Below are 15,702 nucleotides of genomic sequence, written 5' to 3'. Positions count from 1 at the left end.
TATTCTCTCCAGCCCGGTAAAAAGAAATGAAGCGCCTACTGAGCACCATTCTGCTTTTCAGTGGCCTGAGTCTATTTCTGTCGTGGCTATGGAGTAGCTACTTTGTCCATCAGACCGGCGAGAGATCAGAAGAGTTCCCCAAAGTGATCTACGCGACCTATTTGAGCGCACCAACCGAAAACAGATATCACTTCATCTCCGAGTTCCAAAATACTAGCGATCCATATTTTGATGCCGCCCGCATCCTCACTTACCAAGTCCTTCACGCCCCGGAAACACGAACCAAGTTGGGCATTCCATTCGTGGTATTCGTTCACGAAAATGTCGATCAAGAAAAGAGAGATCGTCTCCGATCGGACGGCGCACAAGTCGTCGAATGGCCAGATTTGCGAGTGGACTGGGTTCGACCAAAAGATTCCCGATGGGCTGATGCCTTGACCAAGCTGCGGCTCTGGGAAATGGTCCAGTATGACCTGATTGTGTTCTTAGATGGCGATTCTGTTTTGACAAGATGTCTCGACGGGCTCCTCACTATCCCAAAGGACTGGTCTGCAACGCCCTTACAACCTTCCTTCTTCTTCAACGGGGCTGAGATCCCCCTGCCAGAGAGTTATATTGCTGCTGGCTTGCCGCAGCTCAAGCTGAATCACTCATCGCATCCATCACGCGTCCCTGAAGACTTTTGGGACTGGGACACTTTGAACACTGGCTTTATGGTCTTACAGCCGTCGCTCATGATGTTCCGCTACTTCGAAGCTCTCCTGGCTGCTGAAGGCAGCTTTGACACCAGCATCGCCGACCAGAGTGTTTTGAACTATGCCTTTTCTCGGGCAGGTCCTACCCCGTGGACTACGATGAACTTCTCGTGGAATATCCAATGGCCGTGGCCGGAGGATATCAAGTCAGGTTATGCCGTTCTGCATGAAAAGTGGTGGGCTCCTGTGCATTGGGAGTCTAGAGACTATTTGCTTTCTTGGTACTGGCGAATGGTTGGATATTCTTCGGCTTCAAACTAATGACTCACACTTTTATGCCAAATACGGGATTTACGCCCTTCACTTGACAAGCAGGTGGATCCCGACAGAAGTCAAATATAAGACCCATATTCATCCCGACCTCACCTCCTTTGGACATTCTTTCTCCGTCCTCGATATGTCTACTACTGTGCAACACGCAATTCAAGCCCCGGACGTTCTGCAATTTACCCCAGAAACTCCATTAGTTTACACTATTGAGGTCTTTTCTCAAACCGAACTTCTCAAACAACCCTTCCTATCTGAGCTTCAAGAAGTCATCAACGAGAGCTACCGCGATCCGGGTGGGGCTGCTTTCGAGAAAACGTCTCCTCGACTCAAGAGCGAGACCCAGCTTGCCAACGAGCTGCAAGAAACCGGCTTTACTGCCATCGCATTCGATGGAAACGCGATCATCGGCTCAGCAAGCCTGAAAATCTGGGCGCCCTATTCTGAAGGCCCCGTGTGGAAGTTACCAGGCCACTTTGACCAGTTTCGCTCTGAGGAGATCATCTCGCCGAGTACCGCTCTACTAGAAAGTATTAGTGACGAAGCTCAAAGTACAGTCTGTGAGGGGACGTTCGAACTCGCGGCGGTTGGTATTAAGCCGAATCCTCGATACAGAAGAAAAGGCATTGCGGAAATTTTGGTTAGGGAGTGTGAGCAGGAAGCAAAGAGGCGCACTGGACTCCCCCAGTTGCGAATCACGCTCAAGGTTGTCCGGGATGTCGCAGGGGATTATTGGCTGAAGAAAGGTTTTCGTGTCATCGGGGAACAATACTGTCCTCCGTTAACATGGGATTATAAGACAGGCTTTGTTCTTTGGGCTATGGAGAGAGAGATATCTACTTTTCAGCAGAGCTATATTCAGGCTGTTCCTATATGTAAATAAAGATTACTTCGTCACTTGCTATAGTTTACTTACCGTTACATAAGGTTCTGCGAACTCTCACCTGGTATGAAGCATTTAATAAGGATGTAGCTGAGAATCATTATCAACGAACCCCCTCTTATTCTCTCTTCCGGGGGAGCATGTACGAAGTCCAAGGCCAAAATAAGCCATAATGCTGACTATCAACAAACGCCACCCCCTCCGAAATGCGGAGTAGTGCCTTTAGTGGAAGATCCCTGTGGATATAAGCCGCGGAATCGAAGAAAAGAGAATGGTCGTGCTCTTTGCAGGACTAATGGATCTGCCTCGGCTTTCTCCACTTCAAAACAACTAGAAACGCATATAAACCCCGCCTTAGTGCCAGATTCCGAAATATCAACCGCAACGTGGCTTCTAACACTCCCTTCAACCATGGCGAGCATCCAAATCACCGATGATCTCTTGCGGGATATCAAGGATAAGGTAGTTCTAATTACCGGTATGCATTCACCATATTCCAACTTGAAACCCATAGCTCACAGCCACAGGCGGCGCATCAGGAATCGGAAAAGCGACAGCAGAGCTATGTCTCCAGAACGGCGCGAAAGTGATCATTGGCGACCTGAGCCCACTGCCAACTGAACTCGAAAACGCAGAGAACCTCAAATTCATCCAATTGGACGTCACTTCATGGGAAAGCCAGCGCGCCGCATTCATTCAGATCGAAGAATGGTTCGGCCGAATCGACCACGTTTTTGCCAACGCAGGCGTGGGGCCAATGAGCGATTTCCTCGAAGATGACCTTGACGAGAACGGGCTGTTAGCCCCTCCCAATCTGCGGACGGTCAATATCAATCTTTTGGGGGTTATTTCCACAGTTCGCTTAGCTGCGCACTATATCCAGAAACACGCGACCCACCGCGCGCCTGGTGAATTGGGCAGTATCGTGGTCACCGCGTCTGCGTCTTCATTCCAGAACTTCAGTGCGGGCGATTATACGATCACGAAACATGGCGTTCTGGGGTTGATTCGTGGAATGGGATATCAGCTTGAAGGGAAGGTCCGGTTGAATGCTGTTTCGCCTTCTTGGACTGCGACGGGAATGGTGCCTACGCCCTTTATCGAGTCTCTTGGTGTTGGTGTTCAACAGCCAGAGACTGTGGCTCGAAGTGTCGCACTCCTTTTCAGTGATCAGCAGCGTCATGGAGATGTGATCTATAGTTGGGATGGGAAGTTTCTGGAGGTTAACAAGGCAGAGAACGGACTGTTGGCGGCTGCGGATGCAATTCTTGTGAATTCGGCCAATGAGGAAACTGCGATGAGAAAACTGAGAGAGGCGAGCGCACAGGGCCTGTTCTAGTTCTTTGTCAAGTAATGTTTGCAAGAATACCGAGTGTTGCGTCCATCTCCGTACTCTTGTATACATCATATGACTTCTCCGCATTTGGGCGTCTTCCACGACGTTGCTTCCCCGCCATTTTCTCCGCAAATTCAATGGGATGACCTCGTATTTACCAATCCATTGGAACATCACCTCGGTCCGCACAGATTTGTGGCTCTGTTCAGGGGGTTTCATACGCCCAGTGATGTCTTGAAATGGTCTGATTGACACAGATCATATGGCAGGCTTTGAGCTACAATATCCATCCGATCGTGAGTTGATGGTGACTTGCTCGCCCAGTGTCTGAAGCACTTCGGTGTGCAAGTAGCCTTTGGTCTACATGGTGGACATCTAGACGCATTCCTTATGGGCTGCGAATCCATTGGCATCCGTCTCGTCGACACTAGACATGAAGCCGTCGCCGTATAGGCCGCCGAGGATTATTCTCGGATCAGCATGAAGCTGGAGGTGTGCTTCGTGACCGTTGATGGTGGGTCAGTCTCTTCCCTCGAGAGTTGATTCACAGGGAATTACCGTAGTTGAAATCAACGATAGCTTCTCCAACGGAATCCAGGCCTCGCTACGGCTTATAGCGACCGAGGCCCGACTCTCTGTATTACTTCCTCGCCGCCATCGAGGAACACAGACAATAATACCCTTCAGGGATCGATAGATCGAGTTGTTGCTGCTTGGCCTTTCTCAAATTCGCCCATGGAGTTGTAACGCCCGAGGAATGTCCGAGGATTGTGTCGCGTGCGATTCGAGTGGCTCAATCTGGGGCTCCAGGTAAATATCATGGTCCAAAGGTGATGAAGTAACAATTGACACAAGTCCAATAAGGCTCGGTCTTGCTTAACTTCCCTCTCGATGTGTTGTTTACGCCAGTTCAGCCTAGCTCGTTGCTTGGGGATCGATTACTTCACAATCCTCTTTTTCTCCGGGCCCCAGCAACGAGGCTGTCGAAGCAGCGGTTGAGCTCTTATGGATCTGTTCCCAACTGATCGATCATAAATACTGGAACAGGCACAAAGCATGCTCAGGTAGGCTCTGCTCGATACCTAATGGATAACCTGTAATTAGCACTACAGATACGGCAGGTCATCGTCAAATTCGCAGAGACGTGCAGTATGCCCATTTCAAAACATCCAAATATGCATCGTTTGACCCGCAGTCACCTCCAGATCTAACCAGTCTCCTAGGTGCCCGTACAGGAATGTACCTGGGGGTCGCAGCGGCGCCATCATCCCAAGTCAAGGATGCAAACTAGTACAGGTTGACTGTGACGAGAGTGAGATTGGTCGAACACTGCCTATTGATCTTGGTATTGTCTCTGATGTGAATGCCTTCGTCACTGCGATGAATGCCAAATTCACAACGGCTTCTCAAGACATAATCGCCAAGCCATGAGTGGAGACGATTCACGGTCTCACATCTCTAGAACGACCATTTGAGCAAGAAGCCAGCACGACAGAGTCGGGGGCTATCCACCCCTCTCGCGCGATGAAACAGGTCATGTCTACCGTTGAATTAGATAGCGTCATTGTGCCTGATAGTGGCGAAACATCCGTTGTGGCCTGTGATCTGACTGCATACGCAAAACTTAGCATTGTCCTCACTTCCACGGGCTACCTCGGCTTCTTGGGTACCGGGTTTGGGTATTTGCGGGGCTGTGCGATTGCAGATCCTAGTCGCAAAGTTATCAGTATCCAAGGAGATGCGTCAGTCGGGTTGCACCTGATGGAGCTGGACGCCTACACCGGATTCAACTTGGATATCATAACCGTGGTAGTTAACGACGCAAGTGGGGGTATGAGTTCTAACGGCCAGGGTGTTGTCCGTGGACCTAAGAATCCGATTCGGCCGATCAGTGCTCTCGGTTCAGCGACTAAATATGACGTGGTGGCTAGAGGCTTGTAGAATGCTGTTGCGAAGGACTCGGAAGGAGTCATCCAGATTCCAGAGATGATATCCGGGGTGCGGTCGCTAAGCTCCTGGCTCAGTCTGGGCCAAGTTGTATCAACTTGATTGTTGATCAGAAGCCTATTCATCCTCCGCCTACTGCTATGGTTGGACTGACTGAGGACTCTGATTCGGTGGTGGTGCCTTACTACGATAACATCCCGCCAGCGTACTACAAGCTATAGTCTCTAGCACATAGGTCAGACTGTGTTGTGTATGAGTATGTTTGTTTAGTATCTTTCATTGACATTGACAAACAAATTCTCTTTCTCAAACTTCTTTGTCTGCTGGAGATAAAGCTCTTCTAGATAAATAGCAGCGTTCTTATGGAGAACACCCACCTGGCTGTATACATCCGTGATTTCCTATATGGTATCTTATATAACCCATTTGGTCTTCATCCCAGAAGTGAGAGTCATAGTCGATATCTCCTGTCGCTCTCTTTTGGCTGCTAGAAGACCAGAACGCCCCGGACCGCTAAATCTTCTCCTTCATCTAACACATCACAACACCGATCGATAACCCTCTTTTTCTAACAATCTCACATCCATCTTCGTCTCTATAAACCTTGAATGAAGAAAGTGTCTAGCAGTGTCTAGCCAGTTACAGGCCATTTACTCTTCTCGGGGGCGCAACCATCATGCAAGCCTGTGAGTCCTCATCATAGACGACTACGGAAGGTCCGACACTGACTTGATCGACAGCTTCTGGAAGACGTCCAACAGGCAACTCCTTCTTCAATCAACCGCTCAGAGCGACATCTGCGCGTGCGAGGGATGAAAAGCACCATTCGCAAGTTGAAATTCAATCCTTCGATTTTACCTTCCTGTTCATCCTTACCCTTGAAGCGGTATGCCCGATCCCACATGACGAGTTCCGAGATCGCATGCAGCCTTCGTCGAAGAACACGATGGATATCCCAGATATGCAGGTCCTCAGATAGCAGGACGTATCTTCCAATCCTCTGTGATCAGCACCGATGGATCAACACCCGGTGCCGGCGAATTGATGGAAAATTTGCCATTGGCAAAACAAGGAAAATCCGGGGATTCAGGAGCTATTGAGAACCGGGAACCTTCCCATCGAGTCACAACTTGTGTTAATCCGCGGACCTGAGGGTCAGTGACATAGACTGTCATAGGAGAGGACTTCTCCTGGATGATCTGCCAAATATCGTGAAGTTCGATTTGAGGTATAGTGATACCCACTGCTCCCATATTTCCTTGCGTGGAAGAGAAGGCGAAATCGCATGGCAGCAGCCTTTCAAGATTGATAGTTACCGGGATGCCCATCCATCTCGTCTCTATGCACGGTGCAACAACGCTCGGGACAAATGCGAATTGGAATTCGATTTCTCTTGAATGACGTTTCGGTCCTGTATCTGAACCTTCTTCAATGGCTTCCTCTCATGGATTAATTCATCTAGCAGAGTCCATAACCCGCTCAGAGGATAAAAGGAGTGGATCCCGGGGAGTTGAACCCGTTTCTCGTGAGCGCGTTCGCGCTATCGTCGTTTGACCCCCGACAAAAACCTCATTCGGGACTTCGGTTATTTGAACCCGAGTTCGGATGTGGGTTTTGTCGAATCCCGCGCGCTCTCTCTCCAATTGAGTCTTCGCGTGAGCTCCAACAAGCTTGCTGGCTCCTCCGAAGTTGCATATCAGCGACGGGGTTCGAGGAGATCCGGGTCGCGGAAATGACGGGTCTGACCATCCTGTCTTTTCCATAATCGTTGACCAGAGTAGTCGAGATTCATGGACTGCGGATTCGATTGCTGTGGCCAGCAAACGGACTGAGATCGGTTTCTCTTGGGCTGTACGGTTCGTCGTCTACTTGCTATACAATGGAAACACTGGCTCCTTGATGTGCACGATGTTGACGGTGGGTTTCGGTGGATATTGAATGGGTGGGTAATGAACCGGGAACTTCCACCAAAGCCCCGTTATTGCTGGAGTAGTGTATGTACCTTGACAATCTTCCTTGTTGGTTTGGGCTCAGTGTATGGAGGGTCAAGTTGGGTGAACATGCTGCACAACAAATAGGCCTACCGGAACGAAAGAAGTTGAAAATCCAAAGATAAGCACGTCTACTTCGCACAACTACAGCCATGATGCAATCATTTATACGAAAACCAAGAATTCGGGGGATCAAGTATCATATTAACGCAATTGTCAATTGCAAAAGTAAAAGGGTATTAACTATACACATAAGCCACAATCCACCACACAAGGGGCCCCGCTACTCAGTCGAGTAGATGTACATAGAAGCATCAAAGACATAACCATAAGCATAAGATAAATTGTGTACAACCCCAAGAAGGTCAAGATTTAAGATTTCTCAAACTTGATCCCGACCTCACCAAGAGCAGCACCAACATCCAGCTTAATGGCCATCTTATTTGCCTTCAAGGCAGTGGTGAAGTACGGAAGCTCCTTGCCGTGATACACGCTGGAATTTCCGGTGATGTCGAAGGGCACGACGCCATCCTTGTAGGGGTTTTTCTTCGACATGAGCAGGCTGATGATGTAGGCTTGGTCGACGTCTCCGACCATTGGTACGTTGTTCTTGCCGGGCTTCAGGACGAGGTTTTGCAGGACTGTTGTTCCTACTGGTTTGCCGGCGATGGCGAGGTTCATGGTGACGTTGCCCTAGTTTTAGTGTTAGTTTTGTTGGTGAATGTGCGAGATCAATTCTTACCATGGTGATGGTCATCACAGTGGGGTTGGGGATCATGGCTGTGCCGTTCAAGCCGATGCCGTTCTTGGGAGGGTAGATGATGTGGAACTCGGGGACGTCGAAGCCCTTGAGTTTATTGAGACCTGGTTCGAGTTAGCATCTGCTTATTCATTAACAAGAAAAAGGGGAGGCAAACATACCCTTCATAGTGACGGTCTTGTTATAGGTCACCGTAGTCTTAGGCAAAGCTCCCTGCTTAAGACCGGGCTTTCCGTAAACGTTCATCGAGAACTCCTCATTCAACATAACAGCCTTGTTGTACTCGCCAAAGGCATCGACGTCGGTCAGATCAAGCTTCTGCTCCACGTGAACCTCTGCACCGTCCTTAGACTTGACAGCAGGGACAACGACAGTGCCGAAAGGTGTTGATGCACCGGAGAGCGAAACCTCGGCATCAAACTCGTAGATCTTGGGGTGGAACGGGCTGTCCGTGCCGATGATTTGGAACTGCTCAAGCTGGATCGATTCAGGTGTGGGATCGCTGACGATCATCTCCTTGATCTCGAGGGTCGAGTCGTTGACGGCATCCTGGGCGATTCTGGGGTAGCCGACGTACACACTAGTTTCAATGTCAGTGGAATGTTCGGATTGATGTGAGCCTCAACCATGTGGTTTTGTTCTCCACCGGGAAGTAAGGGGATGAGTTTCTTTGTTTTCAAAGGAGCATTGACTTACACTGGTAATGTGATGATCAACACGCAAGCACAGAAAATGATCAAGTGCACCCACCACCACTTCTTGAAGTGGGCGACAAGACGCGCGCCGAAGCCCTTCTTTGGCGCTACGCCGACGTTTTCTGCTTCCACGACTGAGGCTTTTGTGGCCGACATTTTGTGCTGCTGTAGTCTATGTTAGAGAGTACAATGGCAGGGAAAAGGAGAAACAAAGGGGTACTTTGTCGAGTTATCGACAGGGGAGTCTCGAAAGAAGCTAGACTTACCGAATCGGACACACCCACAGTGAAGAACTTCCGAGGGAAAAAAAGAGGCACAAGAGGCCTGAAGGAAGCACAGAGTAAATGAAAGGAAAACGAACGTGGTACTACGCGCTGCCTCAATGTAAGGGCGTGGGTAGTACTTTATAACCCACCGGCGTTCGCTAAAAAAGCTCAAACTGCCAAAACGTCCTAGAACGGGGTCTAGTATCGTCACATGCCATGCAAGAAGTAGGAAAAAGCCAAAACGCTAATCCAAAAATCCGAAAAGAAGGGGGCGAACGAAATGCAAGGTTGGGTTGTGGCGTACGGAAAAGAGACATTTCATTTTACTCGAGTGATTTTCGTCCCTGACTGCCCTCCACAGCACCTATGAGACGACACACACGGGCCAGGTAGTGGACTCTAGCGTGGGTCTGGGGAAACTCCGGATTTGCGGAGAATCGATCGACTGGAAGTCCAGTATAATGTCTCAGGTTGAGACCCCGAAAACAAGCAGTACTCCCACATGAAAAGGACCGAGCCGAGGTGGGCTTTATTTTGGAATCTGACACGCATGTCAAGATAACGGAAGGACGTGTCCTACCATATGGCATTCAATGTGTGAGATTGCAGACTTCCTTGACATGCCCCGTTGCACTAGCTTATTGAGCGAGCCGGACAGCCATTGGATGATGGTGAGACTAGCAAAATTAGCCTGCCAAGGGATTGAACATACCCCCGTATTGAGAGAAGGTTATACGGGGCAAAAGACCGAAATGGTCCAAGTGAAGCACACCCCCCGGTCGTGGCGTTGGATCTAACCCCACACCAGTGTGTTTTAGGCAAATCCCAAGGTCCACGGGCTAGGAGCTAAAACCCATTAGGTCAATCCTCCGCGCAGCCAAGCGAAAAGAAAAGGAGGGGCCAGCAAAAGAGAAGCAGAAAGCCGGGGGAGAGAACAATGCGGGGTCAGGTGTTTGGGTTGTTATACGAAGTTATGAATAATAATGTCCAAATTGGTTGATGTAAGGAGAAGTACAGGATTCTGTCATGAGTTCATGAGTACAATGCAAATATCCAATGGGATGGAGCTCAGAAAAGATAGAAAGAAAAAAAAGGTGCCAGGAGAGAAGAGAAGAATGAACAGAAAAGAAGAAAAGAAGAAAAAAGCGGTGGCAAAGAAAGGGTATCCACGGAGAACGGAAGTATGAAGCCTGCGACGCATGAACCCAAGCCAAAAGGCTCGGCGAATACATCGAAAACAGCTGCCCAGGCGGCTCTGATAATAAAAATTTAAGACATGAGAAAGGCAAGGAGTGTAAAGGGGTCAGAAGAGAGAAAAGAGAAAAAGAAAAGAAGCGAAACATCGGCTCAGAACGCTCCAAACATATTGCAAATTGCAGCAATGTTAGGTTATACAGCTCCAATAGGGAGCGAAAGCAAATGACAATAACTAGGAATCAAAGGCAGTCTATGCCTCGGGTGCGTTGGGTTTCTTGCGTTGGAAGATACTGCGAGTACGAGACTTGCTGCGCGACTTTTTGTCCTTCTCTCCGCTGACATTTCGGCCACGGGAGCGATTCTTCGCCTCATTCTCATTGTACTTGTCTTTGTGGATCCTGCAGAGATAGGTTAGTGATATAGAAATGGGAGAATGGAATCACCAAGAACGTACCAGCTGTTTCCAACCATGCTCATGCCCTCGGACTCAGCTTTACGATAGAATCGGGCTGCCTTCTGCATGTCCTTCTTGCAGCCAACGCCCTCCGCGTAGCAGAATCCGGCTTCGGCCATGGCATCGACGTCGCCCCATTGACCGGCGATCTCGAAGCAGCGCAGGGCAAGAGACTTGTCTTGCTCAATGCCCCAGCCATTCAAGTAGCTAACGCCCAATTCGTAGATGCTCAGAGCAAACTGGGCCCGGTATGCCTTTTGCAATTCCTTCGCCTTCGACGCACCCGGAGCATCGGGATTGGCTAACATTTCGAGGCCGACGGAATCCACGGCTTTGCGTAACCATCGCACGCCCTCCTTCTCATTAGGCCGCATGCCCCAGCCATGGCGACAGGCTAGCGCATATAACAGCATTCCCGTCGGGTGGTCCTGTTTCGCGGCGACACGCAGATGATACGTCGACTCACTGAGAGATCCTCTTTCGTGGCATTCGATGCCCTTAGTGACGTGATCATCGGCGGTAAGGCCGGACGCCGTCACCTGAGGGGCGGCGGTTTGAGGTCGCACGGTGCTTGCGGAATCCGCAGAAGAGACGGTTTCATCCTTTTCGTTGGTTATCTGTCGGGCGCTATTAACAGAGGGGCGTAGTGGCTCCACTTTCGATGTGGGCACAGGCGAGGGCGGGGGTCGCAGAGCTCGTTGAGGCTGGGGTAGTTCAGGTTGAGATTTCGGCCTGGAGGTCTGGAACGTTGAATTTGGAACTTCGTGCATCGAGTGAGGCTTTGGTGAGTGCTCGAACTGGCGATGAGGCGTTGGAGATGGCGTTCGTGTCATCCGTGGTGGCTGCTCTGAGTTTCGAGGAGGTGTTTTCTCAAATATCGCTCCTTCCCATTCGAAATGAGGCGTTTGCAAGCCTGCAAATACGACCGAATCCCTCGAGAGGAAGCGTCCGCGCGGAAGCGCATACTTGGCGTAAACATAAGATGAGACTGCGGAGGATGGTTCGCCTTCTAGCGGTGCGAATGCGGCAGCTCCTTCAGTGGAAAGCTGCAGTGGGGTCGGCTTGCAGCGACGCTGCATGTGGTGTGAAGTGGACGCAATGGTCGATTCGGTAGGTGTCGAGGAACTAGGAGCAGATAGGGTTGTACTTGATCGACTCAGCGGCCGAGAGAAATTGAAGGAAGGCCTGGGTAAATGATTCATTCCGGAGCCCGATGTCTCCGAGCTCATGGACGGTGATCGAGGGAGCGTTCGTGCAGGGTATGTTGACATGGGCGAATATGGCAACGAAGCAGCACTCCCGGAGGACATCTTGCGAGGTTTCGAGAACGTCGACCCCCCATTGGAGCTGCTGTACTCGTCATCAGAACTCTCATGATGCGCCCTCCTGGAGCTACTAGACGGACGCGAACGCGGCGACACTGGCGGTGCCAAGGTGCGTGGAATATGTAGTCGAGAAGTTGCCGAGTCGGTTGATGAACCTCGTAGCTCATGAAAGGCCACATCAACAGGTGCACCCTCCGCCCCACTTGCGACCGATGCCAGATTCTCCGGAGACTCGGCGCGCGGCATCCCATACACCTCCGGTCCAGTGGGGACCATCGTTGTCCGAGGTGTTATATTACTATCATCATCGTCATCCTCATAATAGCTAGCCTCAGTACTAGCATTGGAAACCGAGCTGAAGCGGGGATGTTCAGAAATCGGGCGGTATTTAGGTTGTTCATATTCTGGCTGTCCCTTCTGCGTGGGTTGGCGGGTCAATCCGGTGCGGGATTCAGCCGACGACTTGGAGCGGTAGAAGCCCGGGCGGCCTTGTGAAAGCGATCGAGCGACACTGGCAGGCGGCAGGCGACTCATGCGACGGTCTCCTCGTCGAGACTCATCGAGTTGGCGGGCCAGAAAGCGGCCCTGGGCGGCAAATGCATCGAGAGGGGAAAGTGCGGGAGGAACTTCGCCGTCAAAATGCGCCACCCGCGGCGAGGATATACCACTTCGCAAAGTATCGTGAGATGTAGAGCGACATTCGCCCAGTTTTCCTCGAGTGTTCATGGCGAGAATTATCTATATCACAAGCTGTTGGGTTCTCCGTTCCCAGGGTATCAAATGTTTGTCCAGTCAATAAGGTCACGACACAGTTGGCTATTCAATCATGTATCCTAAATCGGTGGGAGGTTTCGAGATATGCGCAGGAAGCATCGGAGTAAAGGTGGAAAGTTGGTTTGTATTCCTGAAACGAGGTCGCCTTCGGGGTTGCGGATAACACACAAAGGGGGGGTTCGGGCGGGGAGGCGGAGTTATAGAGCCAAAAGGAATGACAGCCCTATAGGAGACGAAATCGAAGCAAGGAAGACACCGTGAGAGTTCAGGGCATTGGGGAGAGGGGGGGGGGGGTATAGATGAGACAAGGATGTGAGAAAGGAGAAACAGAGGGAGGGAGAAAAACGGAGGGCCCTGACGATCACAATGCAAAGACGACACGATGACAACGTAAATAGAGGCCCCGTGCACTAAAAAAACAGTACGGAGTAAAAAGGACTCCACTGGGTCTCGACGTTGACAAGGGAGAGATCGTCTCAGGGGAGACTCCTCTAACACCTTCAAACCGCTTCGGCTTCAGGGGGTCGCCAAGAACAATATCGTAATGGCGGCCATTGACGCCATTGGGGCCGGCAGGGTGCATACTGTGATCGTTATTGGCTCGAGCCATGCTATAACATGAATATAAGTCTATTATTGATTTCACTATCCATCATAATTTGTGTACTCCGTACGGAGTACTATAGTTCCGGAGTGTTTTTCTTTGACCCGCAATCTTCTAGAATCCCAGGCTCCCAGGTCGTTTCTCCTGCCGTCCCTCCCCACACGGGTGGTTTCATCGTATGTATCGATGCCATGTCCGCTTGGAATTCTAGAAATCCCGGCTGGGAGAAAAAATGACGATGAGCGCACATTCCTGCAGAATCCAAAATACATGAGAATTAGCCTCTGGGGGCGAATCAGTCGATGTAAATAAGTGAAACCATCCCCTAACTAATTATATTGCAAGCCACCAAAGAGTGGATATGCAATTCAGCGCTCGACATGTTCCCAAAGGGAGAGAGATAAGCACGTAAAGAATCTAATTGATCCTCCGGGCATTGCTTGATATATCTGCATCCATCGTTCTACGGAGTAGGCTGTCTCTCATCCCAACGGCACTTGATCACTCTCTATTGCGTTATGGGTATACGGAGTACATTTGCTTTGGTGTACCGGGTGGATCCTCCCCTAGGAAGAACCAGGACCCTCTTTAACAATCTCGCGTAGTCTAGCCAAGCTCTCTACTTTGGTACTATCCATTTTATACCGTTGGACTCTGGACTCTGGACTCGGAATGTTGTTCGTCTAAGAATAGAGCCAAAGGGGTCGCCATCCTCACTAGTTAGTACCATGGAACGAGAAAACTAATCCATGTGCTGTGCTTGCCTGGTTCACCAATGACGTACAGCTAAGTGGGGCCACACCCATCAGTTCCCCAATTGGGCGGCTGTCAATGCTGAACGTATTTCACGGGGATTTGTTTCAGACTTGCAGCGAAACGACCGGCACTATATCCACTGTACTCCGTACGGAGTACGAATATAAGCATGGGAACTATGTGGTGATCATTGAAGACGTTGTTCCCTTTTGAATCTGAGATATGCCCAATTCGTGCATATTTTGTACACCAAGGTGCCTAAGGCACTAAGGCACTAAGGCCCTGCCACTCAATAGTTAACTTGATATCAATCTCACCTCTATACTTTTTTTTGGGGTTTTTGACTTTGACCTTTCTCATCGTCAATATGGCAGCACGCATCCTCCAGCAGCCGCAGAATCCATATTCAAATCTCCACTTGTACCAGAACAGTGGCGCTTTACTTGCGAGTCAGTTGACTTCACAAGAGCGGGCTGCGATGATAACTGATACAGCCATGGATAGGCCTCACGATCCCCAATGAACAGATCACGGTACATAAGCGATGAAATGCTGTATCGGTATTGTTCAGCAATCTTTATCTTTCAAAATAATATCGAATGGGCCATTTTCCATCTATCTGGTGCTGGACACCCAGGTCAGGCGCTCCGAATGAGTGGCCGGTCTCCCGTTCCGCCCGGAAATTATATTGTCCTTGCCAGTAGTAAGTGTGGTGAATCCAATATGGCTCAAGTCTTCCAAGCTAACAATGAAAGATGTAGACCAGACCCCAGTTTCTGTTAGCTTGACAACAGAATGCGCGCCTCGCCGTGTCAAACCCCACGATACTAGCACAGAATCCCAAGGCCGGAAGGATCGGGACGATCTGGTAGTGCTGATATATAAATTACCAGAAGCATTTCATGATGAGGCTAACGATTCTAACAGCAGGAGCAGTTTCGCGACAGCCTCCGCCGACGAGATGGGTGTTGTGCGCTTACCGGTCCCCCTCAGGTGTTCAACAATACAAGACCTTTCCGGGGTCTGGAGTCTACACACATTTTCCCCGTGAGTCTCCTAGAGGAGTGGAATCGCGGCAATTACAGTCGTTACGTGACAGATCCCAGCCCCGCTAGTGTGATTGGGGCGTCAAAGATGTTCTCCCCACAGAATGGGCTCCTTCTTCGCTCCGATTTGTATTCCTTGTTTGATGATTTTGAAACTGGAGTAGATCCAACGTAGGACTGCCCATAACAGGATGTGTTACTTTGCTGATAGATGCTGATCTAATTGATATAGGCTGGCTTTAAAATCATCATATTCTCAAGCGAAAGGGGCGAGGCGAGACTAGGAGGGACTCGTCTTCGGGACTCTGCAAGATCGGGAAGCCAAGGGGTGAACGCGGATCTCCTCCGTTGGCATTTGCGTATGTGCCTGTACCGGAATCTGAAGACCCATGCTGAGCCACAAATTCTCTGGGAGGAGGATATTGGGGAGGACTCAATGGGGACCATCCTAGCGCAGCCAGATGCTGCTGCACGGATGGAAGCGGAGCTTTTTACGCGCCTAGGAAGCATGATCGCGTAGATCATCTCAAAACACACGATGACTAGAGAATCTCGCGTGCAACATAGGTACTAACATACTAATTTTGTCTACAGGATTTGACAGTATGTATCAATATGCGATGATATGGATCATAAGATCAGGTCA

General features: G+C 50.0%; 8 protein-coding genes across 8 annotated transcripts; 5 read left to right on the top strand and 3 right to left on the bottom strand.

The window, feature by feature from the left end:
• Window positions 1-26: 26 nt before the first annotated feature.
• N7457_005506 (putative glycosyl transferase family 8 family) lies at window positions 27-1,016 on the top strand (the record flags this gene model as incomplete). The annotated part of the gene is made up of 1 exon (XM_057176550.1): window positions 27-1,016. The coding sequence occupies one exon, from the start codon at window positions 27-29 to the stop codon at window positions 1,014-1,016; it is 990 nt and encodes a 329-aa protein (XP_057030852.1).
• A 136-nt stretch (window positions 1,017-1,152) lies between these two features.
• On the top strand, window positions 1,153-1,905 carry N7457_005505 (GNAT family N-acetyltransferase; the record flags this gene model as incomplete). Its single annotated transcript, XM_057176549.1, has 1 exon — window positions 1,153-1,905. The coding sequence occupies one exon, from the start codon at window positions 1,153-1,155 to the stop codon at window positions 1,903-1,905; it is 753 nt and encodes a 250-aa protein (XP_057030851.1).
• Window positions 1,906-2,316: 411 nt separating this feature from the next.
• Window positions 2,317-3,244, top strand: N7457_005504 (uncharacterized protein; the record flags this gene model as incomplete). Its single annotated transcript, XM_057176548.1, has 2 exons — window positions 2,317-2,383; window positions 2,433-3,244. The coding sequence occupies 2 exons, from the start codon at window positions 2,317-2,319 to the stop codon at window positions 3,242-3,244; spliced, it is 879 nt and encodes a 292-aa protein (XP_057030850.1).
• Window positions 3,245-4,777: 1,533 nt separating this feature from the next.
• Window positions 4,778-5,409, top strand: N7457_005503 (uncharacterized protein; the record flags this gene model as incomplete). Its single annotated transcript, XM_057176547.1, has 2 exons — window positions 4,778-5,178; window positions 5,226-5,409. 2 exons carry the CDS (start codon window positions 4,778-4,780, stop codon window positions 5,407-5,409), a joined length of 585 nt encoding a protein of 194 aa, XP_057030849.1.
• A 750-nt stretch (window positions 5,410-6,159) lies between these two features.
• N7457_005502 (uncharacterized protein) lies at window positions 6,160-6,441 on the bottom strand (the record flags this gene model as incomplete). The annotated part of the gene is made up of 1 exon (XM_057176546.1): window positions 6,160-6,441. One exon carries the CDS (start codon window positions 6,439-6,441, stop codon window positions 6,160-6,162), a length of 282 nt encoding a protein of 93 aa, XP_057030848.1.
• A 1,110-nt stretch (window positions 6,442-7,551) lies between these two features.
• On the bottom strand, window positions 7,552-8,790 carry N7457_005501 (DUF3712 domain-containing protein; the record flags this gene model as incomplete). Its single annotated transcript, XM_057176545.1, has 4 exons — window positions 7,552-7,872; window positions 7,922-8,043; window positions 8,101-8,519; window positions 8,636-8,790. The coding sequence occupies 4 exons, from the start codon at window positions 8,788-8,790 to the stop codon at window positions 7,552-7,554; spliced, it is 1,017 nt and encodes a 338-aa protein (XP_057030847.1).
• Window positions 8,791-10,347: 1,557 nt separating this feature from the next.
• N7457_005500 (tetratricopeptide repeat protein) lies at window positions 10,348-12,602 on the bottom strand (the record flags this gene model as incomplete). Its single annotated transcript, XM_057176544.1, has 2 exons — window positions 10,348-10,495; window positions 10,552-12,602. The coding sequence occupies 2 exons, from the start codon at window positions 12,600-12,602 to the stop codon at window positions 10,348-10,350; spliced, it is 2,199 nt and encodes a 732-aa protein (XP_057030846.1).
• Window positions 12,603-14,661: 2,059 nt separating this feature from the next.
• Window positions 14,662-15,576, top strand: N7457_005499 (HNH endonuclease signature motif containing protein; the record flags this gene model as incomplete). The annotated part of the gene is made up of 4 exons (XM_057176543.1): window positions 14,662-14,713; window positions 14,772-14,878; window positions 14,938-15,216; window positions 15,289-15,576. 4 exons carry the CDS (start codon window positions 14,662-14,664, stop codon window positions 15,574-15,576), a joined length of 726 nt encoding a protein of 241 aa, XP_057030845.1.
• Between the last annotated feature and the right edge of the window lie 126 nt (window positions 15,577-15,702).

The sequence above is a fragment of the Penicillium paradoxum genome, assembly GCF_028828445.1.
Source record: "Penicillium paradoxum strain IBT 22861 chromosome Unknown utg000005l_segment0_segment0, whole genome shotgun sequence".
In the NCBI taxonomy this organism is placed as follows: Eukaryota; Fungi; Ascomycota; class Eurotiomycetes; order Eurotiales; family Aspergillaceae; genus Penicillium; species Penicillium paradoxum.
Note: the sequence above shows the minus strand (reverse complement) of the source record. Positions and strands in the feature narration are given on the sequence as shown.